This window comes from Botryllus schlosseri, chromosome 3, assembly GCF_051294905.1.
Source record: "Botryllus schlosseri isolate E-star chromosome 3, Bs_hap1, whole genome shotgun sequence".
Classification (NCBI taxonomy): domain Eukaryota; kingdom Metazoa; phylum Chordata; class Ascidiacea; order Stolidobranchia; family Styelidae; genus Botryllus; species Botryllus schlosseri.
Window position 1 is genome coordinate 5,777,097 of NC_137238.1, and position 26,785 is coordinate 5,803,881.

The following is a 26,785-nucleotide window of genomic DNA, read 5'->3' on the forward strand; positions in this document are numbered from 1 at the left end:
TCGTTACATTCAGGCGCTACTTAAATATCTTTATTCCAACTACGACACCATCCAAACGCGGACAGGAATTAAACTACTCATTCTATGGTATTATCATCACACAATTATAATTGTTGTCGATATGTAGCATTATGTTTAGCTTTCTTCACAACACGATCACCACCCAAAACTAGCCGCAAATGCTATCATTTTGGGTCGCAATGGCACCAGAACGGTATTTTAATATACATGTAATATTTATTGAATTTCTTGCAACAATTATTTATTCGCGCAATTCTCTGTAGACGTAGTTTGTACACTGTGTTGGGTATAACCAACAAACCGTAAAATGTCGGTATGAAGATATGGCTTGATCATCACAATGTGCCGTCCTTTATATTTTACAAATTGGATTGAACTCATGATAAGATTTCTCTGGCATTGGAATGTATGGAAAATACAGTCGGATACCGTTGCGATACTTTAGTGTAGGGGTGCACAGCGGACAAGTGCGGGAAGATAGTACACAGGTATTTCGACTCTAATCTATTCCTCGCTGGGACACGCGAAGAAATGAAGTTTTGGCTAACATACGGTCGGGAAAAGTGCGTTGCTAAACAGACCGACATCGATAAATGTTTGGTCAAAATTAACTGTCGCTCGTTAGCAAAAGCCTTAGATATTGAGTTCTCTGGTCGCTGAAATGGCCGACACCTAATTGTCCCGTCCTTGCAATTTGATTGGACACTATAGTACGAATCTGATGCAAATTTGACCCATGGACAAGAATATTGCGCCACAATGCCAAATACCATGCGCCAGATATGTTTCATAAAGCTGCGTTGCGTATAACCATTGTCTGCGCGTTCGGTTTGTCATTCATGCCCGTACAAACGAAGCATGAGGATCAAAATATGTATTCTTTTGGATGTGTGTGGGCTTGAGTCGCGAGATGCCATTTAAACTCAGATTTAGGTCGCAGTATAAAAAGTTTGAGAACCATTGGTTTACAAAAATATCTGTAGTCATCATCTTGTTTGCGTATCGTTATGTTACATTTAACGGTTTGGCTAGGGTTGCATTTAAAACAAACATGATTAAAACAAAGCCTTTGTTTAATACATGTTTTAATTGTATTTTTTAAGCCATGACGCAAGGAATATTCATTTTTGACGCCATAGTCAATTCACATTACCAAATAAAAATTTAGGGTAAATTAGGATCCTTTGATGAAATATCTACGTACTATAGCTGTAAAACAAACTATTTTTAGGGCTCCAACCATCCCATGTCGTATACGTCGGCTATATCGGTTGGCAATCGTCCGTAGGCATATACAAGATGTGTTTGGAACGTATTCACACAATTATGGCATAAATATACAACTTGAAAAAAACAACATTTTTTCAGAAGACCTTTATTCAAAACATTGTTTAAACAACCATTTGTTTTAAATTCAACCCAAGGTTGAGCCACTTTTCTGGCGTCAAATCTATTCCGTCAATACATCATAATAACTATGAAGCAACTTGCTGGCTCCTATAATACGATAACGACACGGTGACGCTGACAGAGATTCTTCACACGATAATATGGTCAGAAGTTAGGTTATCTAACCACTTGGATAAATTTAGATGTAACAGATCATTGCGTTCGATCGGTACAGACTATTGACTAGCGCTCCTATTCTGAACATAGCGCGGGCCGCTGAGACTGCTCGGAATTCTCTTCCCACGTATTAGCAATTGCAATATCCATAGATCTCATGGTATCCGAATCATTGAAAATGTTGGCTCACGTGTGATATCCTGTCGAAAACAAAATCATAAGAATTCATATTACTTTATTGGTGTAGCGATATGCACACAGTGCAGTACACACATCTTTCAGCGAATCTATTAGTGGTGCTCACTGATCATGGTCAATTGAAAGTATTGCGAATTAAATGATATACAGACTATATAGCAGGGGTCACCAACTCAAAAGTGAGTATGGGCCAATTTCCGAGTTTGCTTGAATACGCGGGCCGTAGTATTACGATAGTTTGTACAATCTGTAACAAAGATATGGTGATATTGAACCCTCGTATTGAAAGTAAGACAATCTTCGCCAATTGAAAACTAATGTAGCACCATTTCTAGAATAACCTCGGTCATTGGTTCTCGACCGCCGCTCTGCGCACCAGAGTTGGAGTTGGATATTTTAAGTCAATTACAATTACAATTAAAATTACTTCCTTGCATGTTTCAATTACATTACAAATAGAATTACTCAATGCTAAAAATATCAAATTACAATTAAAGTTACAATTATAATTACAATTACTTTTAAACAGGTAATTGATTCAGTAAAGAGGTGTTCTTTGACAACCGTAGCGACGTAATTAGCAACAATCTCAAGCTATTCATGTTTCATTCCTGACATGTAGAATACCCTTTAATTAAAAAAATTAGAACCTATTCGAACTATTCCTAATCATGAGTACTGAAAACTTCAAGCATAGAAATTTTTTTCGAGCGACTGTTAAGAACCAAAGTTTTGAGCGACTAACAGCGAATAGGCTACAGGACAGTCAATGAAATGTAATCAAACGATTAGGCTACTCAGAGCTGAGTCAGTATAATGAAACGCAATTGGTAAGGCGTCAGCGATAAGGATGATGCTGATAAGGTTCGTAAAATTAAAATAAATGCAAAAGGAACGAACCCCTGATAATTAAGAATTACAATATTTAGGTTCACATTTACATTTTCACTTGCTTGGAAACTGTTAGATTACATTTGATGAACATTATGGTGCGAAAAGTTTCTGGCCTCAGTAAATTTGACCAAGATTGGAGGTAAGATTGCGCTAACATCTCATCTCTACAAATGCATGATCAAGTTTGATGAAGCCTTGGTTGGAAACTTGAATTTTTTTTGCTATTGTTGCAACAACCCTCGGTACTGGTCAGAGATTTAAAAAAAACTTTGACCGTGATGCAGGAAATGGTTCAGCACAGGTTTCAGAAGAGTTTATTTGCTGTTCATCCATTTTTGAAATATTAATATTTAGTTTAGCCCACTGGTTCCCTAACTTTTTTAGACACGCCCCCCTTTATGACAGTGAATATTTCGTGCCCGCCTTATCGTCATAGCACACAATGAAACCAGAAAGTTAGCAATTCTTACAATGTATGGAAGGTTATGACTGTTGATGAGAGAATTCTCCAATACGAAATTCAGACTATATACACCGAGCAACAAGCATAAAACGGAGGTAAATCGGGCCAGGCGCGGAAATGATTTCAGTTCACTGGAGCGTCACGCCCCGTTCATATGCTTTCACGCCATTCAAAGGGGCACGCCCCCAGTTTGAGAACCACTGGCTTAGCCTATATTGTAATTCACAAAATTTTCTGTTGCTACTGAAGTATGGGAAACAGTTTTGCGTGACTGAATTATCTAGTTATAACGCAGCACGCATAGAACACCAATATATGTAGGCTAATTATGACATGTGGTGACTGTTTACTAAGGCCTTAAGGCTCATCATCTTAATCCTGGTTCGTACCGGATTTACACTGGTGCGACGAATAAATGATTGATTTAAATGAATATTTTATGTTGTGATTGTCAGGTTTCCATGAAAATGTAATTGAGATTGTTATTGAGCAAAATTTTGATCAAATTACAATTACAATTACACAAAATAGAAATGCTTCAATTACAATTACAATAACAATTAGATGAAAAAATTTAATTCATTACATTCAGCTCTATTACAAATTACAATTGATCGAGCTATGGTGCGCACCGGTGCCGGTCAATGGCAAGTTGCCTGTTGGTCGGCCAAATACATTAGACTTTTATATGTCAGTTCCAAAATACACGGAGTTGGACTCTGGTTCATTACTTGGAGAAAAAACAACGATTTTTGAATTCCTTTAGAAGTGCGGAGGGGAATGTTTGTATGGTGTCGCAATAGAGATTTCGTAATCTACTTTGACCGTGCGTCACAATGGGGCAAGCATTCTAAGAAACCATTCAAAAGTAGACATCCACTCGTTTCGGTCATGTAGTATGTGGAAACCAGTGGCATACCAGCCACTTAGCGGTCATGGTTCGGCGCCAGGGGCGGAAGGCTGCAAGGGGGCGGCAAAATATGATGTGATGATCTTTTTTAGTCAACACAACAACATTTCCAGTGAATATAATTGAAAAGACTGAAATCATTTCAGAATTTGGGCGGCATGTTTAACGAAAGCCAGGGGCGGCAGAATATGCACCTGCGCCACTGGAGAAAACTACGGAGCACATAAGGTAAACATAAGCACTGATCTGACTGATTTGCCTGTTTTCCAATTGATTTATATTACCTTCATAGTATTGGCAAAGCAATTAAAAAAAGTGGCGTGCGGGAAAATCAATAAAACACGGGATTAGAATAAAGACTTTAGAAATAGTCCAACAATATGTCAGCATTTGAACTGTATATTATGAGTCAGTGTATATGCCGCAAAAAACAACTAGGACAGTGGTTCCCGACCTTTTTCGACTCATCGCCCCCTTTTCAAGCTCAACACCGATCATCTCCCACCAAATTTAAAAATGGGTATACAAACTGTAATCACCGGCGGGTTGACTAAAAAAAGGTCCGACTAGACTCCAATATAGCCGTTTTAACGCTTCATCGCCTCCCTATCGCCCCTTCGCTCTTTTCACCCCCTGTCGCCTCCTTTGTCCATTTTTGCACCTATCGCCCCTTCGTCATTTTCGCCCTCCTAGATCGCCGAATCGCCCCCTGGGGGGCGATATCACCCACGTTGGGAACCACTGATCTAGGACAAAACTAAACTACGTGTTTTCCTTTCCTGAACTATGTTGCGAATTCTTGTGGCGCGCCGCACTAAAAAATTCGTCAAGATGATGACCCCTGCGTTTATAGAGATGCATAGGCTATATAGTCCATATATATACTTACTATTATGTCGCATTCTTCGAATACATCGCCTTTTCCTGTAGTATATGATAAGAATCGAATGTGATTGGCATGAAATATTTGTATAAGTTTAATCGAAACACAAACATCAGTCAGCTGATGTAACAAAACTGAACGAAATGGTTTTTCGGGTAAGGCACTATACAAAACTGGGACATATCTCACACGAATTCATCGCCAGACAAGAAATGGACAGACCCCCTATCACCCCGAAGCATTACAAGATAGTACACGTATTGGACTGTCTAAAACAGTGGTCCTCAAAGTGGGAGCGTGCTTTTTTCATTCACTGACTACCTACATTTAGTGTGTTTCTCTGTCGATTTTGTGTGATTGCGGGCAAAGCTCACAGCAGAGAGTCACTAAATATTTCGAGCTAACTTTTCTATCAAAGCAAATAGTTTTTGAAATTATGGCAAGATGCAAGTTCGCTTAGTACTGAATTTCTTTTCATGTTGTTAGCGCCATGTGGAGAGTGATGCGAAGTTGAAACGCGAATAATTTCAACAAAGATGTCTTATTGACGTGAAAAATGTAATATATATGAACAAAATTCACATTGCAGAACCTACGAGGTTCATTTACGAAGGCGAAGCCCAAAATTTCCGAGTTCTACCCACCGAACGCGAGCGTGAACCTCAAGTTCACACCATCTCTACTAACTGTTACAATAAATAGTGAATTTCATGTACGATCGGTGCATGTTTATATGATATGCCTACGTATTTTGGAATCATGGGACTGAAATCGACCTGAAAAGAATGTGCCTCCGCGAGGATAGCGTTCGAAGAAACGGATGATGTCCTCAATGACTATTCGTGTGCTGGAAATCTTCGATAGTAATTCACATCATAGGCCTAAACCCAAAAATTACGCGACATTTTTATTGTAAACGTTCATCAATTACCTGCCACCCGCTCAAATTTGGCAGGGTTAAAGATTTGATAAGCCTTCATCACGAGAATGACTATGCGGAAGAAACTACTCCGCGACATAGATTAATACGAAAATATACCATTGTTAAATGACTAGAGCGCATAACCAAAGTCTGTTTGAAACTATATTGCAATCGCGATTATAAAATCAATGAAAACTTACTATGACCGGCGTTTTTGTCTGCTTTGCATTACGCATCGCGTCACAGTGAAAGTATTGCCCCAGTTGCTATCTCACAAATATTGCAATACGAAACATGAAAATTGCTTGCTTACCTCTAGCTAAGATAAAAAACGCGGTGAATGTATAAATTATCGAAGTTGTTGTCGTCATCTCAAACTGTCTCCTGTAAATTATAGTAATACCATCAACTTTAAATCGCAAACTACTAATTTAATGATGCATGTATCAACCGAATAATGTATGAAACGACTGCAAAGCATCCTCTCAAAGTCACAGCCTTAATGGACTGCCACAACGTCAGATCGCAACGGTACTGGTATGGATCGCACCATAACGTGAGTCATGTCAGCACTGCGCTTTTACCTGGGTGTCACCTACAGTTCTGATATTCGTCAACGAGATACCCATGACCGGATTTTAGATGACTGCGTTAGTCGATTGACTGTCACGCGGTGTGCGACAAACATAGGTTTCAATTGTCGTCTGATGTCAGCAAAAGGAATACGTTCACATAATAGCAAACCTACATTGACAATGATCCAGCGCATTTCATTGTGCTGATTATATACGTCCGATGTGTCAAACTCGTGGCCCGTGAAGCTATTTTAGGCAGCCCGCAAAAGTGATTCAAAATTGAAATAATCGAAAACGCGCGTGACTAAAAACTACATTTTCCACACTAGATCCTATATACGCCTCGAAATATCAAGTCTTGAAATCGGAAAGGTACAGTATGAGAACATAGGTTCCGGGTTCGAGTCGAACTGAGATCGACTCCACATTCCCTCCCAAATGTTGGAGGTTTATCTATATTGGCTCCTCATTCCCATCTGATTCGCGTAAGCGGGGTCTTAAAAAGCGTATAGACGTGAGTGCCACAACAAGTCGGTAGGTACAGAATCATAATAAGGGTTATCAGCCTGGTGTGAGTGACCATTGTAGCAGACAAACACAATGAATAACACATTGAACAGCGCACCAGCAATGTCAGTCAAGCATGTAAGAAGAGGAATGAACTTTCAAAACCACATTATTGGGAAAGATTACAACTGGCAAATGAATAGGTACTGCGATTTTCGCCCCAATTTACGCATACCCCGCAATGCTGCGGTATTTACCGGCCCTAAATGTTACCACTGTCACAGATTTCACTAGCATACACTTACACCGTCAAATATACTACCTAAGTGGTATTATATATATTCTATAAATTGCATCAGTGATCACCATTTCATTTTATGGTGTAAATAAATCCATGTTAGTGACCCACTCGCCGAAGTTCAGCTTGAATCCCAAACCATGGTTTCTCATCATCGAAACGGTACATGAAATCATTCGTGAATGATTATTGATTGCATATCGTATCGCAACCATGATGTCTACAGACGTGCGTCTCTAGGCGCACCGTGTGTTGTTTTGATTAGCTTCCAATCATAATAGACCAGGACTAGAGCTGACACAAATAACGGAAATTACAGTGATACATGAGTGCAACAGCAGCGTTCGCTATATATACGCGGAAGTATAGATAACGCGAGTATAAAGTGCTATCGAAATCACCACGCACCGCCTATACTTTCCGAAATGTTTTCAAAAAGAAGTTGAAACACCTCGCTGTAGTTCCAAGTTCCAACATAGCCAAACGGCGCACCAAAATGTTTAAAGTCTTCTGTCGTGTAGGGTTGAATTTAACGGTCAACTTTATCGAACAAAACAACTTTGGCTTATTCGACATTGTTTTTCTGTGCTGACTTGACAATAGACAATTTCTGAGATCTAGCAGTTCTAAATGTCAGCTACTGAAAAACGGCGATGAAATCATCAATCTGGACAAGCGATGTATAACGCAGTATCGTTTGTCAAAATTTTAGCCAGCAGCAGGTTGCTCGCTGTACATATTCGTTGTAATATAGGGGTTTCTATTCATTTGTCATGTTTGAATTGCCTATTCAGTCTCTCTTTTATGTTACTAGGTTCATATAATTTGCGATGACAAGCGTAGAAGGAGTAATAAATTATGGAAATTTTATCGCAGTGGACAGCGATGTGTTGCATACTGCTGCTCTTACACTTGATGCTGACCCATTAAAGGCCATTAATTCTGCCATCGTCAAACATCTGTAAGATAATCCGATTTGTGCGAATAATTATCGAGACTACAGATTTCGCGTCGTTAGGAGGGGCCGTTCACACTTACATTTGTGTACATTGGAGTCCACTTTTATCAAAATACACCAACCAAAACTCTGTCAACAAAAGGAGTTCGGGAACCACCTAAAAATAGTACACTGAACGCTCTCTCATTCGAAATTTAATGCTGGTGACGTCATATTTTGTGATTAATATTATTATTATTATGTATAAAAACATTTAGTGGTGCTTTTCGCATCGAAGGCTTTTTGCGCCACGGCGATTTAGGTATTTTGATCAAAATGATAGCATGAAATGTCATGAAAATACAAGATGAATACATAGCTAAATGTGACGCTTTGACTCTCGCACGAAGTCCAGTAGATCGGCAATAATGTTGCTGTCCGTTCAAAGGTTATAGAGCTGGAACGGTACGTTCTTTGTCTGCGCGATACGTTGTAGTTTTTTTCTTATCTCAGTCAGATGTGAGCAGGTCATAATATAGTGTTCGGCCGTTTCTAATTCACCGCAATGCTCGCACAATGGAGATTCCGAGCAGCCAATGTGGTGGAGATGTGCATTGAGTCCGCAGTGACCGGTGCGTAGTCGAAACAACGTAGCTTCGCTGCGTCTTGGTGGGACTGATGGTAATTTCACCTCAAGATTTGGTCGGAAGATATTGTAATGGCTTCCTGTTTCTGAATCGAGATATTCCCGGTTCCAAATAGCTTTGCATTTATGTAAAGCGATTTTCTTTGCATCGTCTATAGCAGTGGTCGGGAACCTTTTTTGTCCGAAGAGCCATATTGGCCCTATTTTTTCCATTTTAACTCCCAAAGAGCCATACATGTGGATCGACTGTTGCGTCACAATTGAAAATTCGTGACGTCATGGTAGCACTAATTTCAACTAACTACATGGGATCCGTCGGGTGCGCCACATTTTCTCTGTTAAAACCCGTTCTAATCATACTGGTTACCTTATTTAAGCATGCAAAACATGAGTTACTAGAACGTAGATTCGTCGTGATTGTCCTTTTAAATGCGAGAACCCATGATCACATGCGTAGGTGGAGCCAAACATGGCCACTACTGCAGTAATATGCCTACCAATCTAAAATTTGTGATACATCAGTGACGTCGGGTCAGGGGAGGCAAGTGATGCAGTACCTCACCTGTCGTCAGGATAAGTGAACGAAAATTTTGAAACCTTCAATTACTTTTGGTATCTTCTATCTATGTTCATGAATGACACGATTTTAAACATTTTTCTCCCGAAATCACACAATTTACATATTTATTGTTCGTAAATAAAGCGCGAAACGTGAGGTAGACACAGACGCAGACCATTGATAACACAATTCATCGTAAATAGCTTACATGATTTAATATAACTGATATTAATCTAGTCTATTTATCCCCGTGATTCCGAAGATCTAAATACTGATCGAATTCTCAATCCTCAAAGTGTTCGGCAGTTACATATAACGTTGCGCCGCACGCCTACGTCTTATTGCCGGTAGTACAGAGCTACTTAGGCCTACCAATCAAAAACATGGATAGCTACTACATTTTTTGTAATTTGAGTATTGTAATTGTGAACGTAACGTCCACGACATTTCATTTCGCGCCGTAGATCAGTAAGATAATATGTATTTGAAAACTGCGTTGTCATATGGGCGTCGCCATGTCTGCTAATCTCTTTGATCAATCAACGTATTGTGCAATCCAAGCTTTCGAGTCGGCTACATCGAATTCGCGAGTGATATTGGTCGCCGGCGCGACAGTAACTTAAATTTGATGATTTTGAAAAGAGGGGGCTCCTGCCCCCAAACCTGAAGACGGCGTTGTATTTACCTCTCAAAGCCATGTGTATATTGCCACGAGAATACTTATTCTGGCCGTGATGAAAATTTTCTAGCAAGTTGCTGCAATATTGATCAATTCAGTACAACAATATATATTTGGCAAAGAAGCATATTTATACTCAAAAGAGCTATATATGGCTCGTAGTGCCTCACCTGTCTACTAGATTTTGAACATTTTTACTACCAAAATCACGTAACTTATTGCCTATTTATTGTCAGACAATAAAGTTCGAAACAGAGGACAATGCATTGTGATAGGGCAATTCATCGTAAATATCACTGAATGTATAATGACTGATATTATTCGGATGTAATTGTCGCACTGATTCCGATTCGGCTTCTTAATTCTCACGTGTTCGGTAGTAACATTTGCGCAACACGCCTACATTTTAACAGCGTCTACATTCTACAAAGCTACGTTATCAATCAAAAACGTGGATAGCTATGGCGTTGTTGGTAATTTAAATTTGTAATTGTGAATGTCACTTCCATCGCAGTTTATTTCTCGCCGCAGATCAGAAAGACAATGCATATTTGAAAACTGCATTGTGATACAGGTGCCGCCATGTCTCCTCGTCTCTTTGATCAATGAATGCATCATGCAATTCAAGATTTCGTACCGGGTACATCGAATTTATTGCGAGTGATATTGGTCGCCGACGCGACAGCAACTTCAATTTGAGGATTTTGAAAAGGGGGTCCGAACTCTTAACCTTGAATAAGTCACTGTAGTAACCTCTCAAATACATTTTATACTGCCACAAGAATAATTATACTGCTCGTGCTGAAGATTTAATAACTCGTTGCTGCAATATTGAAAAATTGGGCACAAAAATAAAAAATTCGCAAACCGAGCCATATCTTATGCCCAAAAGAGCCATATATGGCTCGCGAGCCATAGGTTCCCGACCACTGGTCTGTAGGGATGCCATGAATTGTGATGGCACGGTGTGACGACGTCGCCTCCTTGGCCAGACGATCGGCTACTTCATTGCCGGGAATTCCTGCGTGACCCGGAATCCATATGAGCGTAATTAATTTTCCTTCACTCGTCCACCTGTTGAGAACATTAACGATTTGATTAACGATAAAATGCCCATCTGTTCGGTAGTTAGCTATACAGTCTAGTGCAGTGCTCTTCAACCTTTTTCGACGTGGTACACCCTTTTAAAGTTTGCTCAAAACTCGTACACCCCTGTTCATTAGGGGTCTTCAAAAATGACTTTTTTCTCAAATCGTACTGGCTACTTGACAAAATTGTTAGGTTACCTAACTTAAGCCTACACACCAAATTTGGTCCAATTCCAACCAGTTGCCGCATTGCTACGGGAGAAGAAAGTTTCTGTTTATTATATAAAATAAATAACGAAAAATTTGAAATTTTTCTGTTCACCCATGAAAGTATTAGGTTGTCTATAAAAACGATGTTCTTCAAATTTGGTTCAATTCCAACCAGTAGAAGCGGAGTTATTGCCGTCAAAAAATTTGGATTTGAATAAAATAGTATTTGGTCACAGAGTCTATTCGCAGCCAGTTAAGCCGCCCGCCACGCAAATTGGAATTTATTTCGTGTCAGCCCAAAAACAGCATGACATTACGAACGATAATCAACCTAAATGTAACAGTATTCGGGAAAGAGAGTAGGTAAAGTTACTGCTGCAGAAGCGGTAATTCAGATCAGCGATGATAGCAGGCGCACCAGCCTACTGCGTATCAGGCCTACCCCACACCACACACAGTCGATAGTAGCACTTGGGCTGCAAGAGATGTCAGTAACCTCAGATCGTATGCCGCTATACACAGTCTATTGTCGCTAATTTGCATCACTAATAACAAAATACTAAATTGCAAATGTATGGCAAAATATTGTTCATAAAATCGGCATTTTAAAACAAAAGGGTTTCGATTTCAACATGGAAGCTGTTTCGACCCTGGCTGGCTACGTCACTTCATTTATGTGCATTGCGGTATTTATTAACGTCGGGTAGGAAGTACCGATTCAAGAAGTCTGAGCTATCGCGGCGGTTCCTTCAAAAATCACTAAAAGACAAATGACTAGCTGAACACATGTTTGTTAACTGCATACTTTCCAACACCAAACGGAACCATTGGTCTATTGCCGACGGCTAAATGAATAGGAGAAATATTTGATTATGACATCACAATCAAGCGGTGTACAGTTCTTGAGATAACATCGTACCATATTGCTCATTAACCTGTGTGTCAACCTGTACTGGCCCATAAACCTGCCTTTGTGATAGCTAGCCATCGGCTCATTGTAATTCGGATCTGGTACACCCCTGTACACCCCATCCGAGTGATACACCCTTTGCAAATTCTGGTACACCCTAGGGTGTACGACAACCCCGGTTGAAGAGCACTGGTCTAGTGCACTAAGGCAATCGCTGAGAACAACAGCTCGGGTAACGTTATTCGTTTCGATCCAATGAAGAGCGGATAATATTGCATATGATTCTACTGAGAATGACGACAGAGCTCCTTGGCATTTATGGGATATTGTTACATTCCGATCTTTTACGAATATCGCATAACCAGTGGCATCCGTGATCTTCGATCCGTCTGTGAAAACATGTAAATGGTTAGGGTATGATCCCATTAGTTCAGTATAGGCTACGTCCACAATGTATCGGAATGAGTGACGATTGATAATTCGTGATATTGACAAATCAACCTGTAAATCTGCGATTGTCCAAGGCGCTGCTCGAACGAGTTCCTTGCCGCGAATACACTGGTCGTCGAGTGGGTTTGATCTTGTTAAGAAGTTGAACGTACAATATCTGTTTCGCAACAGGCAGTATGTGTCTTCCCACGTTGTCTGGAGTAATTCAGAGTTTGGGTGGTTCGACTTAGTTAAAGTTTCATATCGGTATTTCAAACAAAGAAACTGGTGTCTTATGTGCATTGGCATCTCATTGCACGACGCTTCTATCGAACATATCGGAGTGCTTTTCATCGCACCACAGCACACCCGTAATGCCTTATTAGTGATTACCGTGATTTTCTTGAGGTACGTCACAGGCGCGAAGAAATACGCCTCCATTCCATAATCGATCACGGATTTTACTAGAGTTCTGTACAAAGTTAGAAGTACATGTTTCGAAGCCCCCCCCCCATTTCGTTCCAGACATCAGTTTCAGGAAATTTATCCGTTTTTCGCACTTTTGAGCTATGTAGTCAATATGATACTTATAGTTTAGTCTTTTGTCAAATATTATTCCAAGGTATTTGTAAGTATCCGTAAAAGTCACCACGTGATCTCCCATACGTAGATTGGGGAGACTTACTTTCCTTTTCCGGGTGAAAAGCATTGCGACAGTTTTTTGACTGGCTATTTCAAATCCCTAATTCCTACACCATTGGTGTACTGATTCTAGAGATATCTATATATCTCAGAAGCGATAGCTTCAATGTTCAGGTCACTTTGCCATAATGCAATGTCGTCGGCGTATAATCGGCAGTGTGAAGTCACAGTGGCGGGGAGGTCGTTTATCATTACCGCGAAGAGTAGAGGACTGAGGACGTTTCCCTGGGCGATTCCGTTTTCCGTAATAAACGATTCTGATAGTGTAGTACCGAGCCGTACTTGAAACGACCTGTCAGTGAGAAACTGGTTCAACCAATTCAAGATCTTACCTCGGACTCCTAATAGAAATAGTTTGTGAATAACTGCTTGTCGCCAAACCGCGTCGTATGCTTTCTTAATGTCGATGAACACTGCAATTGTGGAACGTCCGTTGTGAATTGCTTTGTAGACTTCATCATGCAGAGCGATTACATGATCGAGACACCTCCGACCACGTCGAAATCCACATTGAGAGGTATGAAGTAAATCGTTGGTTTCCAAAAACCAAGATAGACGATGAGCGATCATAGATTCCATGACTTCACTGAAATGACTCGCTAGGGAGATTGGGCGGTATGAATTTGTAAGGGATGGGTCTTTATTTCCCTTCAATATAGGAACTACTGTGGATTGTTTCCAAGTCCAAGGAACTTGTCCAGAGTTCCAAGACTGGTTTATAATGTCTAACATGCTTGTCAAGCCAGAGGTTGGCAAGTGCTTGAACATAGTATAGTTCAGTGGTTCTTAACCTTGCCCCCAGCGCCCCCCAAGGGGCGCTGGCGATTTTGAAGGGGGGCGGAAACGCTCAGGGGGCGATATGGGGGGCGCTGGGATCAGGGGGCGGTATGGGGGGCGCTGGAGAAAATTGGCTTCGCAGTAGATGATGTGGTGATAGGACATATCCTTAATGAGTATTCAGAGCAAATTAACACCGAAAACTTCGTTACATATAACCTTCAAAATACATATAGGTTTAATTGTCCATGGGCGCCTAAATGACTGACACCGAATTTTCCTGTCTTGGCAATCTGAACCCCAGAAGACGAATTCCATCTGGCAGGAAAAAATTATATGTCAGTGAAGAATTACCAATCTGAAATCGTGTGCGTCTTTTAGTTTAGTACGATTGGGCGACAGGGATATTCCTGTTGGGCGATATCCCCGTTGAGCGATTCTATATTTTTTGATATTGCAGACAGGGGTCACGAAATAACATCATGCAACGAAGTCATTCCAACGGGTCCGCCCGCCCGAATATGTTTAATTATTAGTAACGGCCCTACAGTTTCCAAGAAATCTCACAATGTTCGCTTCAAGTTTTGATGAGTCTGCGCACACTCAACAACTCACTGCGCTGACCCTTGGACAACAGTGCGTAACGACTAAAAAAAGGTAATAACTCCGGATTTGTTGTGCGCAACGTAGATTTTCTGTGCGCAGAGACCGTGTCAGCACTGCGCACGTGCGCAGCTTAGAGGGAACATTGCACCTCACTCAGCTCTACCGGTAAATGTGTTTACGTGAGCAGAGAGAGAATAAAAATTGATCTCAATTTACATGCAATTCCCGATGATATTCACCAATTCAATCATTAATTAGTGAAATTTTTCGCACTTCACACGACTAGGCGAGAATAGCTGCCTCAGTAAATGGACACCCAATGTAGATACCTAATAGGCTATCAGCAAATGGCGGACAGCCTAATGGGGGTCTGGGAGTGAAGTTCCCCGAAGTTTGGTTTATCGTTTTTAGGGGGGTTGACGAAGTGCTGTTACGGCCCTCCCTCTCACTCATTGTCTTTATTGCATTCCTTACAATATGAAGTTGGGGGGGCGCTGGAGCACGATAATTTTTGAAAGGGGGCGCTGGAAGAAAAAAGGTTAAGAACCACTGGTATAGTTGATCATGTCATTGCCAGGAGAAGAGCTTTTTTTGGATTTGATGGCTTTAGTTAACTCATTTATCATGAAGGGACTGTCAAATTGGTGGTTGCTATCGTCATTGATTAAATGTCCAATGGTTAACTGTTGTCTCCTAAGTCTGAGTTACTCTGAAAGTTGAGAGTTAGTACTAACGCTTTCGAACGCTTGGGCTATTGCATTTGCTTTTTCCTTCTCTGACTTTACAGTACTTGTACCCACCTGTAGATCAGGGATTGCACCAGTTGTTCGTTTTCCGGATATGGATCGTGCAATATTCCAGACCTGCCGGAGGTTCGCCTTATTGCCGAGTGATTCACAGAACGCTATCCATGATGACTTTTTTGCTTCCAGTATTGCTCTCCGACAGAGTGAGCGAAGACGTTTGAACTCAATAATATGTTTGATGCCGAAAGTACGTTTCATCTTGAGGAAAGCGGCTTTCTTCCTTCTGACGGCCCGATCGCATTCTTCATTCCACCAGGGAACTGGGTTCTTTTTATGATTACGTTTCATTGGTATAGATATACTAGCCGCCTGGAATATTTTCTGTGTGAAGTTATCACAAGTCTCATTAATGTTCGCCGAGTTATACTGTATCGGGTAGGACATTCCAGCGTTTCGCGTGAATGTCTCCCAATCTGCTTTGTTCATATTCCATCTAGTTGGACGTTGTACAGAATTAACGATCCGCATCGCGTAGGATATGTGAATAACGGCGTGGTCACTGTCGATCAGGTCGATCGTAACGCTGACAGTGCACCTGTTCGCGATATCAGTCGAAGCAACCGATAGATCAATCAGTGACCATCTTCGTATTGCGTTTGTTGCGATGTTAATGTGGGTGGGGTTTGTTACGTTCAAGGCAATTAAAGGGTTATTGTCCATAATTTCATGAAGTATGCGCCCTCGTCTGTTAGTGGAGTCAGATCCCCAGGACCAATGGTGAGAATTAAAATCTCCGAATATTAGGGATTTACTGGTGAGCTTCTGCAAAAATTCAAATGGGCTATGACTTACTGTGGAATCCGGATGACAGTACACATTGCAAACAGTGATTCCGTTTATTTCTACACACAGTGTTTCAACTCCTCGTGGGCTCGCAATTCTAACTTGGCGGAATGTCAAGTTGTTGCATATGATAATTGCTAGGCCTCCACTGCGAACAGTGTTGTCGCACCGTACTACATTATATCCATTGAGCCTTGGTTCGTAGTCAGCTATCAAATGTGTCTCCTGTAAAAGCATTACGTGTGGTCGCTCTGATAACTGGGATAGGTATCTTTTGAATTCGTGTAGCTTAGGGTTACCATATTTTTGTGACCCAAATTCCGGACGCTCTTTAGCGCCCACTAGCGGATTTTAAATGAGTAATGAGCACATTTCGATTAATATGACGTCACACCAGCAAAGCTTTGTCTATCGTCTAGAGGTGGTCACGATCCGGTTCAGGCTGTGTGTTGTAAGTTGTAACCACGGCCGAAGCCACATTTTTTCACCTCACTCCCGCACAAATAAACACTGATCGGGCCGCCGTACGGTAATCGATGCAACTTCTGGGGGCTTATTATATGCATCTGGTCGTAAATGATTTGAATGAATTATAGAAGAGTGCGGAGAACTAATCCTCTTCGATAATCGATAATCAATATCGATAATGATAATAATTTATCGTTGGGATATTTTTTTATCTGAACAAGACACACAAGGTAGCCTACAATGCGATAAGACACAATGTGTTGTAATGAACAGATAGGCCTATAGTGCCCGACGTCACAGTTCTCTTCGATGTTGACATTTTATCAAGCTGCGGCCCTCTATAGTTCTTTCTATTCCGTGTGAGTGCTTTCTGTCGTCGGATCTTTTTCTGGACTTTTTACGGCGAGGAAAGAGGAGACCAGATAAGCCTCCGGCGGGAAACGTACCTGTTCCGCCCGGTTAGTGGGCCCTTATCGTCACCACTACGCTATCTCCCTCGCGTTTTGTGGAATTAAGTCAATAATATTGGTTCTTCCATATATTATTATATAATTTTGATCCTCTCTCCGCCCACATGATCAGAGTTAGCGGTCGAGCTGGTGGAGGATGATGACTTCGAAAATGCAAGTAGCGTAATTGTACGTCATGATCATGTCACACCGACAGGATCATTTATCAGCCTGCACCACTGACCTACATAAACACCGCACATACGGTGGTTTCCAACCTTTCATGGTCGCGACTCCATTTCCAACTTGGCGTTGCCCAGCTGATTACTAATTAATGGTCGGCAAATGTGCCCAGATTTGTACTTACAGCCTATTTTGGAAGCTGATTTCGTTCAACCTCTTCGCAAACCCCATAATAAAGGGAAACTATCTTTGAATAAAGCATCCAAACGGCCTCAGCCGACTCTATGAATATACCGTTACCTTGTAATTGCGATTACAATTAGACTTATTTCTGTAGATAATTGCTATTTTATATTTTTTATCGCAGTTTTTGAGAGGGTGGTAGTCCCGATATCCAAACGAAGATATGAGATACTAAATCGCGCGCAGCGCGAAGAAAAATTTCATAAATCTTCCCAAAATCGATCTCGTCTATGTTCATTTATGAAAAAATTATGAGCTTTTTTCAAGCCTTCAAAATTCCGGACATTTGGGCATATTTTGGAAATTCCTCCCGGACGCATTAAAAACAGTGAAATTCCGGACATGTCCGGGAAATTCCGGACGTATGGCAACCCTAGTGTAGCTTGCTATAAATGCCTCGGCCGTTCCACTGTATAATTTTGAGTCCGTTTTCATTGAATGCGCTGATTTTTGTACGATGAAATGAGTCCTTTCACCGCCTCGCTATCAAGGAGAAGGCTAAGCCATTTTTGTGTTGCAAGTGAGACAAGGTTAGATACGTCTACCTCTTCGTTGGCGCGGCATGCTGCTATGGTCAGTGCCATTATTTCAGTCAGATACACTGTTAGAAAAATTTTAGTAAATTTACTCGTAATTGCGAGGCAGCAGTTTTACTTACCCTGGTAACGTTAAATACTAAAAATTAGTAATTTTTTTACTATAATTTTAGTAAATTTTCTTACTCAGGATAAGCAGCATTTCTACTCACTCTTGTAACCTTGATGCTAAAAATTAGTAACATTTTTACTCTTTCTAGTAAATTACTAGTAAAGCTAGCACTGAATTCACAGCCCTGTCTAGTGTCAATCAATGTATTGATTGACTTAATGCTATATGCATGGCGGTTTTCTAACACTTCGCGCCCTGGTAATACGCACAACTCCATGGAAATTGAATCAAATGTTGCAGCATGAAAGCATTTATTTTCATGTTCTATTCCGTTTCCCGCAGGAGGTTGGTGAGTTTCATCGCCTTTTGATGAACTCTAAGTGTCTTTCTCTTTCTTGAACACTTCGCGCCTACGTTGGAAATCTCGGCGAAGACTCTGTAATATATGAAATATATCTTATAACATAACTGGGGGCTGGCCATCAACAAGAGCGAATTTGCTTCAGACAAAACTATATTGCTGTATTAACAAAGTTCTGTAGCCTATTCACTATGGGCTACCAGTACCCCATATGTTAACATTTTCGTGTTAAATTGTGATTGTTATAAGCAAGCAGAGCACCACAATAGTTAATTGTTATTGTCAATGTGTTGCAGAGCTCTGATTGTTTAAAATAATGCAGATGTCAGATTTTTCAGGGCGATTTCAAGGCATTTTTAGTGCCCATACGGCATTTTAATTTCTATTTTAGAAATCACCGTTACACTAGCTTTTCATTAGGACCGGATTCATTAATATTTTGCGCCCTAGTTGCCAGCTGTGAGATCACCAATAGAGGTGCCTTTGCACTGCTCAGCAGTGAACGCAAGCAGCTGAGCCGAGCGAAGAAACATAATCAGTCATTGCCATTACAGGTTGACATTTGATAGTCTAACTCTCACTCAGCTTACCTTTACATAAACTCCAACGTGGCTGTCAGTTCGCTCGGGTATTCCAGGTTGAAAACATAGAATGTGACAAACAGATACGCCAAAGCAACGTAGAAGGAGTCCGTGGTGAATATCATTGATCTTTCGGCAGTTACCACTAACTCCTTCAGATTGTAGTTCGATGAGCCTGAAAATAAACAAAAGTTGTAAAGTAGTCAGCGCTGCTATTCAACTAGATGTAGGGCTATACTGTCATAAATTTATACTCGATTACGAGTAGAAGAAGCGTAAAAATCCAACCACTCGAGTGTAGTGCTAGTAGGCACTTCAGAAGAGCAAGGCATCAATATAAGGTTAATTATCTTCTCAGGATCCATGACTAACACAAAAATGCATTGTTAGTATGCAGCACATTTAACGCCATTGGCTAGGTTATGAAATAGAGACTGCGCAGACAACCAGAGGCGCTGGTCAGTTATCAAGTATATCTATATCTATTATTTTGGCATACTCAAGTAGGTTTGCCAATGTTGCCTACTTGAGCTACTTATATTTTAGTGGTTGTGGCATTTGACTACTTCCACTTGTACGAAACAGTGATGGGCAGAACTACTGACTTTGAAGTGTTCAGATTTTGTAAAGTAGTTATGGGAAGTTTTTCATTTTCAAAACTACGGCATAACTATTGACAAGATAGTGAGTACCTGTGACTGTCTTATCAGTGGTACCAACTTGCTCGCACTCCCTATCTCTACACCACGCTCACCAAGCACACCCGCGGAGGTAACAAATTTCCAGAGAAACCAAAAATCAGACGATTTTTACATTCATATCAAACCGACTTGTGCAATACAAAACCGGACATTTTTATAATCGAGACTTATGCCGCTATTCTGTGCATGTCACTTACTGACAATAGCAGGAGTGGGCAATCATTTTTACACTACAAACTGGTTTCAACATGAAATGATTTAATTTAATTTGAGGCTCAAATCATTATGCCCGACTTAAGTCCATGAGATTCGCACGATGACTTTATACTTGCAATAAATTCAGTAACAGTCAGTTAGTCATCAGTGTGAACGTGACCCATACTTTATGTACATAAATACTTACCGATTGTAATCAAGAATGGGTGGTTCGGCGCATCTGCCATAAAATCTTGAGCAATGTCCTGAAAACAGATATGCATGTGTGAGCAATGATTCCAATATCATTTTTGAGTAGTGAGAATCTTTGCCGGAGGACAGGCAACAACAAGATTATTAAACAAAGTTATTACCAACAATAGAACAGAACTACATTGGAAACATTCACAAAATCGGTTTTGGGGCTAATATAATACTAACCATTCTTTTGAACAATTGAGAGGCTGGTTCGTCAAAGGACGCACAGATCAGCTCGAGGATGCCAAGAGAGGAAGCATATGATTCTGATTTCGTTATCTCCGATATAGTTGAAAGTCTTGACACTGTTTTCTGTACTTTCTGCGTCGCCATATTTTTTAATGTCCTGTGAAGAGTACAATTAGCATTTATTTAAAATGAGAGCAAAGATAACAGGTATCGTGTTGATATAATTGTCTTTGAAATATGCTAGTATATAGTGTGTATAGGAGCGAAGTTATTACAGTAGAAAAATTTGAATTTGAATAAAATAGTATGTACGGTGACTAATTCTTTAATTATTTGTTATAAAATCATGGAATTAGAAATTTTTCTACTGCAGTAACTTCGCTTCTAGTGGTTGGAATTGAACCAAATTTAGTATGCATCATCTCTACTGACAGCCTAACAATTTTATGGGGTGGACAGAAAAATTTTGAAATTTTTATTTTTTAATGATAATTTCAAAACTTTCTACCACACGAATCACGCTTCTACCGGTTAGAATTGAGCCAAAAATGGTGTGAAGCATTTTTTTAACCAACCCAACAATTTTATCAAGTAGCCAGTGAAATCTGAAGGAAATTAATTTTTTGAACAGCCCTAGTGTGTAGCCTATTTATGAGATTACAAAAAAATCTTGCTTACTTTTGAATGCGAGGCCAGTTATTGTCCATCTTGCGAATCAAGAATTGCTTGGAATTTCCTGTACCAGTGAGAATACCATAATGTTGAAACATGAACTCAACTTCAAAGAGAAAGGGCCACATTTCTCCTATTGTTGATACTGCAGCAGGTTCATTGATTGTCTTTCTTTGGAATGGATACGGTATGTAGTTTACATTAGCATTCCCACTTTCTCTCTGTCTGGAACTGCCTTTCTGCTTTCTTCGATAAGACATTTCTGGTCAGCGCTCAGTATGAGATGTACTGGTAAGTTCAGTATTTTCTTGCTCCATTATTGAGGCTTTAACCTGTTTTACAATCTCGTTACAATGGGAAGCTAACAGCTTACGCAGCTCAGCCATGATGTCTTGCACCGTAGTTGAAGGAATGAGGTTTTTGCACTCCATCCTCATTGCAAACATAATGCTCGGGTTATCATTCCTAAATTTCTCTTCCTGAGCGTTGTCGCTCGTTACATCGGCAGCAGGCAACAGATCCTGGGCGATTGAACTCTGGCTTGTACTAGCAGAATTATGGTTAGTTGGCTGAATCACATTGTTCTGATCCGAAACGGTATGATATCGGCTAACATGACTGGAAAATGACGATGTCACGTCATACCTCTTGGAACAGTGCACTTGACGAATAATCCGCTTCCAATATGGCTTTTCAGGTGACAAAAGATATCTGATGTTGAAGAAAGTTCCATACCTCAGATGACCACCGGTCATTTCAAATTTACTGCCATTTCTTTATAGTTAGACACCAACACAGCTTCCTCCTAAATAAATCCGAGATTTCGCCTGACACGCGACCGCAGCACCTACAATCTACATCCTAGCACGTGAATCAGTAATTTGTCACGACCTGGTGAACACAAATTCTTGGATTGTTACGTAACTTTAACGCAGAGCGAATGTTTGTAGTTGTATAATTGTATATCTGACTCCAAGATGTATTATTGACTTCAGAAGGTTGCGTTTGCGCTGAATTTCATTCCTGGGTGATTTGGCGCGATTCTGAGTTCTGATGCTTTGACGATATAATTCGGTTTTCAAATTCGTCGTGACAATAGCATTCGCATAATACAAATTATTATAAATTCTGAGCCGTTGATGATGAATTACGGTATCATCACAGGTGAGGCTTGGCCTATATGTATACATCAGATCTCCTTTTACGCTTTATTTTTGAAGAATAAATACGCAAATTTCGTGGTTCGCAAATCTCATGGTCTGAAAATGTTCAATATTTAGTCATTCAGGAGCATTGACACACAGTACCAATAATCCGTATCATAGTAATAATTGACGGGTTTACTAAAAACGATAGTAAATTATGTTACTACAGCAATTCGTATTTGGTTTACTAATTAATAGGTGTAAATTTACTAATTTTTCTAACAGTGTACGCAAAGAATATTAGTGGATGGGTGGATGAGATCAAGGACAAGATGGAGGATGCTCCATTGTCTTCGGGCTGTGGGCCGTAGGGCGGGACGGAGCTTGTGTCTTGTGGTTGGATGTTAGTCGTCAGGAACTGGGTATGTTGGTGGCTTGTGGCGGTGGGTGAGTGTGGGTATGGATGGCGACTTCTCTCTGTTTGCAGGAGTCTCGGCACTTTCGGGGTATATCCTTATTGGATTAGTTGCCTGGATGTTTTCAGGGAGGGACAACACTTGGCTGTACGTTGGTCGTCTGGGAGTAGGTACGTTCGGCGGAGGAGCTGTTACCTTCGCTTTTGCGGTAGGGTAGTCTAGATTCTGTTGCTCCCGAATTTTTGGGATCTCAAACTCTCTTTTAAATATGGGACATCCTGTATATGCAGAGCTATCGTTACCACCACAATTGATACATTTCTTATCGCAGTTACAGTCTTTATAATCGTGGTCACGACTTCCGCATCTCGAACAGGTTGTTTTGCCTCCACAGTACCTTTTTGTATGACCAAATCGATTACAGTTATGGCATCGCAACGGTGGTGGGTTGAAGAGTTTCGTTCTAAAGCGCAGGTAGCCAATGATTACGAAACTAGGCGGGTCTGGTAGACTAAAGCAAATTAGCACGCTCATGATATCTTCGAGTCCTTTATCAGTTCTTCTCTTCAAACGTTTCGCGAATGTTACTCCATAGCTGCTCAAAAACTCTACTATTTCATATTCGGAGAGGTCAGAGGGTACTCCGTTAATAACTGCCCTGGATGCGTGCTTCCTATTCTTATAACGTGACGTTGTTACTGGTATCAGGGACTTGGGTGGAGTTAACACGTCTATATCAAGCAATTTTTTCACCTGTTTTTCATTGAAGCAGTTGATCAGCAAATCCCCCGACGGAAGAGGCCGAATCCCTTCGTCATTTCCAATTGCAGAGTATATAGCTTCATGCACTATAGTTGGGTGCCAGTGAGACATCTTCCTTTTCGAGCAATTCAGGATAACTTTCAAGTCGCGTTGTTCGTCTGCGGATGTTTGGGAATTAGCTGTAGACCGTAGACTGGATCCACCGTCTTCTTCAATAAGTCTCGTCTTCGCCAGTGGTGACTTAGTTCCTGATTCATCGTCTTTAGTCGATGCTTTACGTTTCGCTGTGTTAGCAATCGCTTCCATGCGTTCGACATCCTCACTTTCCTCCATTACGCGTGATGCTGTGGTTGATTACAACTAATGATCGCGGAAGATTGCTAGATACGTCCGCACTCCACGGCGGTCAGAGCGAAGTGTGCATATTTTGTGATAAATTTGTTGATATACAATGTTCTTTCCATTTCTCTACTAGTTTCTGACGGTTACCCCTGACAAGTGTCAGCCGAAAATATTCGTGTTCATTTCAATATGAATATACTATTCAATAGTAAATGGAAGCTCTGTACCTCCAAGAACGTCTTTAATTATGGCATTATTACACAACTTGAAAACTGTTTAAAACATACTTCAAACAATGTGTTTTAAGCAATCATTTGTTTTAAATGCAACTCTAATATCGTGTACCTTCCTCGGTATGGCACCAGGCAGTTGTTTTCGGATACCACACATCAAATCCTATGAAGGTTGATCGAAATCGTGCATCGCATCGTGTCCATAATGCAACCCTCAGTGCCCATAAATCAAGTCTTGCGTTCATCGAAGTAAGACAACATATAAATGGTAAAGTCTCCTTGAAAGTGCCATCAAGATACGGATTGCCGAAGTGTTGCAAATGAGACCGGACTTAAATTGGGGAAGAGCCGATGTGTGTCGCAATATAACGGCTCGGGATTGACGTCGGGGATTATGCTACGCCAGTTGTCACAACCAGAAACACTTATACGCAGTTTTTTAATTACTAAACACGCCTTGATTGCCTATTCAAAGCCAGGGATATCTAGAACTAGTTTCTAGATAACCCTGTTCGAAGCACTTATTAAAAAGTGTAACAACATAAATTTAAAGTCTGTAATTTGGTATTTCAATAAATTACATAACTTGATAGGATGCAATATTTAACGGTTACCATATCTTTGTGACTCAAGCTCCGGACACTCTTCAGCGCCTTCTAGCGGGTTTTACAATGAGGTACATGTATTAACAGTAAACATATTGTCAGTCACTATGACGTCACACAGCAAAGCTTTGCTTATTGATTTTATACAGGAGTGGATTGGAACATAGCTTCTTAATTGGGCTATCTCGAGTGTGAGCTCTGGTGATTGCTTGGATCTGCAACAGATTTCTTCATGGGCCGGATGAATTCGACTGGCGGACCGTACCCGGTCCACCGGTCATGTGTTGACAGCCCTGCTATACTGCTGTAACGGTGCGATTATCTGATTTTGTGTTGTAACCGGTTTTGAAACAATGTTTTTCCAGCCTCCTTACGTTCAAAAAAGCACTGATCTTGGGCCCGCCATAAGGTAATCGATGCAACTTCTTAGGGGCTTGTTACTATATTCATATGGTTGTTGAATTTTGAGAATGAATTCTTTCAAAAATATTTTTTTTACATACATTACTATTAAAGGCAACAACAGGCGGTGTTGGGATCAAGTCACTACCTTAGAGTCACGAGTTTGTTTGTTGTTTTGGGTATTCATGGTGACTACAATGGTCATTTACACCAGGCCGATATTATTTTTATTTTCCGTAACTGCCGACTTATAGCACGGCCCACCTCTAGGCTTTTGTAAGACACCGTTGACCCGGATGAGGTGGCGAGGAGGAGCCTAGGTAAACCTGCAACACTTAGGTGTCGGAATTCGGAAGTCGACCTCGGTCGGACTCGAACCCGCACCCATTGGTGTTGCAGCCGCGGATTATACCACTGCGCTATCTTGCCACTAAAGTCACGAGTAATTTCGAGTCAGTGCAAATTTTGACTCGAGTCAAGTCAAGTCAATCGATTTTCCAAGGTGACTCGAGTCAAGTCAAGTCAATCGAGTTTAGGAGGTGACTCGAGTCAAGTCGAGTCAAGGCAAGTCAAGTCACAATTCAATTCAAGTAGCCATTTTGAAGTATGAAGCATGATTACATCATTGCATTTTGCTAGCTGTTTAAAGTACAGGTTGACTTGTCAGTGCATTTTGAACCGATCAACGAATATAGAGTAGCCTACATATATACGAAGGAAACAGTTGCATCGCTCATATATACGTAGAACTGTCAAACTACTTAACTGCATATCCTCAGTTTATAGTTACGAAGTAACCTGCCAAAAAAGACAATAGAAAAACGAATTGACAAAACGCAATACATGATTTACCTACTTCATGCGATACCATTCGAGTCAGCGCCAATAGCTGACGAGTGTATAATATAGATTCGAATTCAATTTGAATAAAAAATAAAAAATAAAAAATATGTTTTGCTTTTAAATCACTTTACTACCATACACACAACGTAAGCTGTAAGCTCCGATCACTTCGTTTGTGGTCAATTTATTTTTGCGAGAACAACTGAGGCATGAGTGGTCGCTCTCGCGGGTTACAACAGAGTTTCGTGAACAATCCGAAAATATGCAAAATACAGTGATTTCTATCAATAACGATTATTTAATGACTTGAAATCGGCTTGTGAATTTCGCTCAGAGTCATGAGTCAATCCAAATTTCTAATGCGCCTAGTAAAGTAAAGTCAAATCATTTTTGCAAAGTGACTCGAGTCAAGTCATGTCATACGAGAAAGGTGACTCGAGTCGTTTGAAATAAAAATTTCCGAAGTATTTCCCTAATTTTTCCCGATGCAGGGATTGAAACCTCGCCATGAAATCCATCTTATTCTGTACATAACCACTATTTGAACAGCTTCTTGGAGATACAGAACTTCAATATACAATTGAATTAAACCCGAATATTTTCGGCTGATATTCGTCATAAATCGGATAATGATATACCAGTTCTTAAAGCTCGGTTATCAGATTTGGGGCATTCTTGTTGCGGATGCCCTATCGACAAGGCTGTTTTTTTATGAACAAG

The 26,785-nt window shown here is 40.5% G+C and overlaps 1 protein-coding gene and 1 long non-coding RNA gene across 2 annotated transcripts; both read right to left on the minus strand.

Moving 5' to 3' along the window:
- LOC145435668 (uncharacterized) lies at nucleotides 1–24,770 on the minus strand. Its single transcript, XR_013913943.1, has 4 exons — nucleotides 24,328–24,770; nucleotides 6,171–6,241; nucleotides 4,942–4,976; nucleotides 1–1,787 (listed from the first exon to the last, which is right to left on the minus strand). It is a non-coding gene; the product is annotated as an uncharacterized LOC145435668 (long non-coding RNA).
- Nucleotides 18,655–22,758, minus strand: LOC145435666 (uncharacterized). The gene is made up of 5 exons (XM_080312957.1): nucleotides 21,324–22,758; nucleotides 20,640–20,802; nucleotides 20,407–20,464; nucleotides 19,312–19,477; nucleotides 18,655–18,796 (listed from the first exon to the last, which is right to left on the minus strand). The coding sequence occupies exons 1-4, from the start codon at nucleotides 21,575–21,577 to the stop codon at nucleotides 19,314–19,316; spliced, it is 639 nt and encodes a 212-aa protein (XP_080169083.1). The 5' UTR covers nucleotides 21,578–22,758; the 3' UTR covers nucleotides 18,655–18,796; nucleotides 19,312–19,313.
- Nucleotides 24,771–26,785: the final 2,015 nt, after the last annotated feature.

Coding starts and splice junctions, on each gene's coding strand:
- LOC145435666 (XM_080312957.1), bottom strand. CDS start 21,577: ATGTCTTATCGAAGAAAGCAGAAAGGCAGTTCCAGACAGAGAGAAAGT. Junction 20,803..21,323: donor AACTGGCCTCGCATTCAAAA/GTAAGCAAGATT, acceptor TACTCTTCACAG/GACATTAAAAAATATGGCGA. Junction 19,478..20,406: donor CCCATTCTTGATTACAATCG/GTAAGTATTTAT, acceptor GTTTATTTTCAG/GCTCATCGAACTACAATCTG.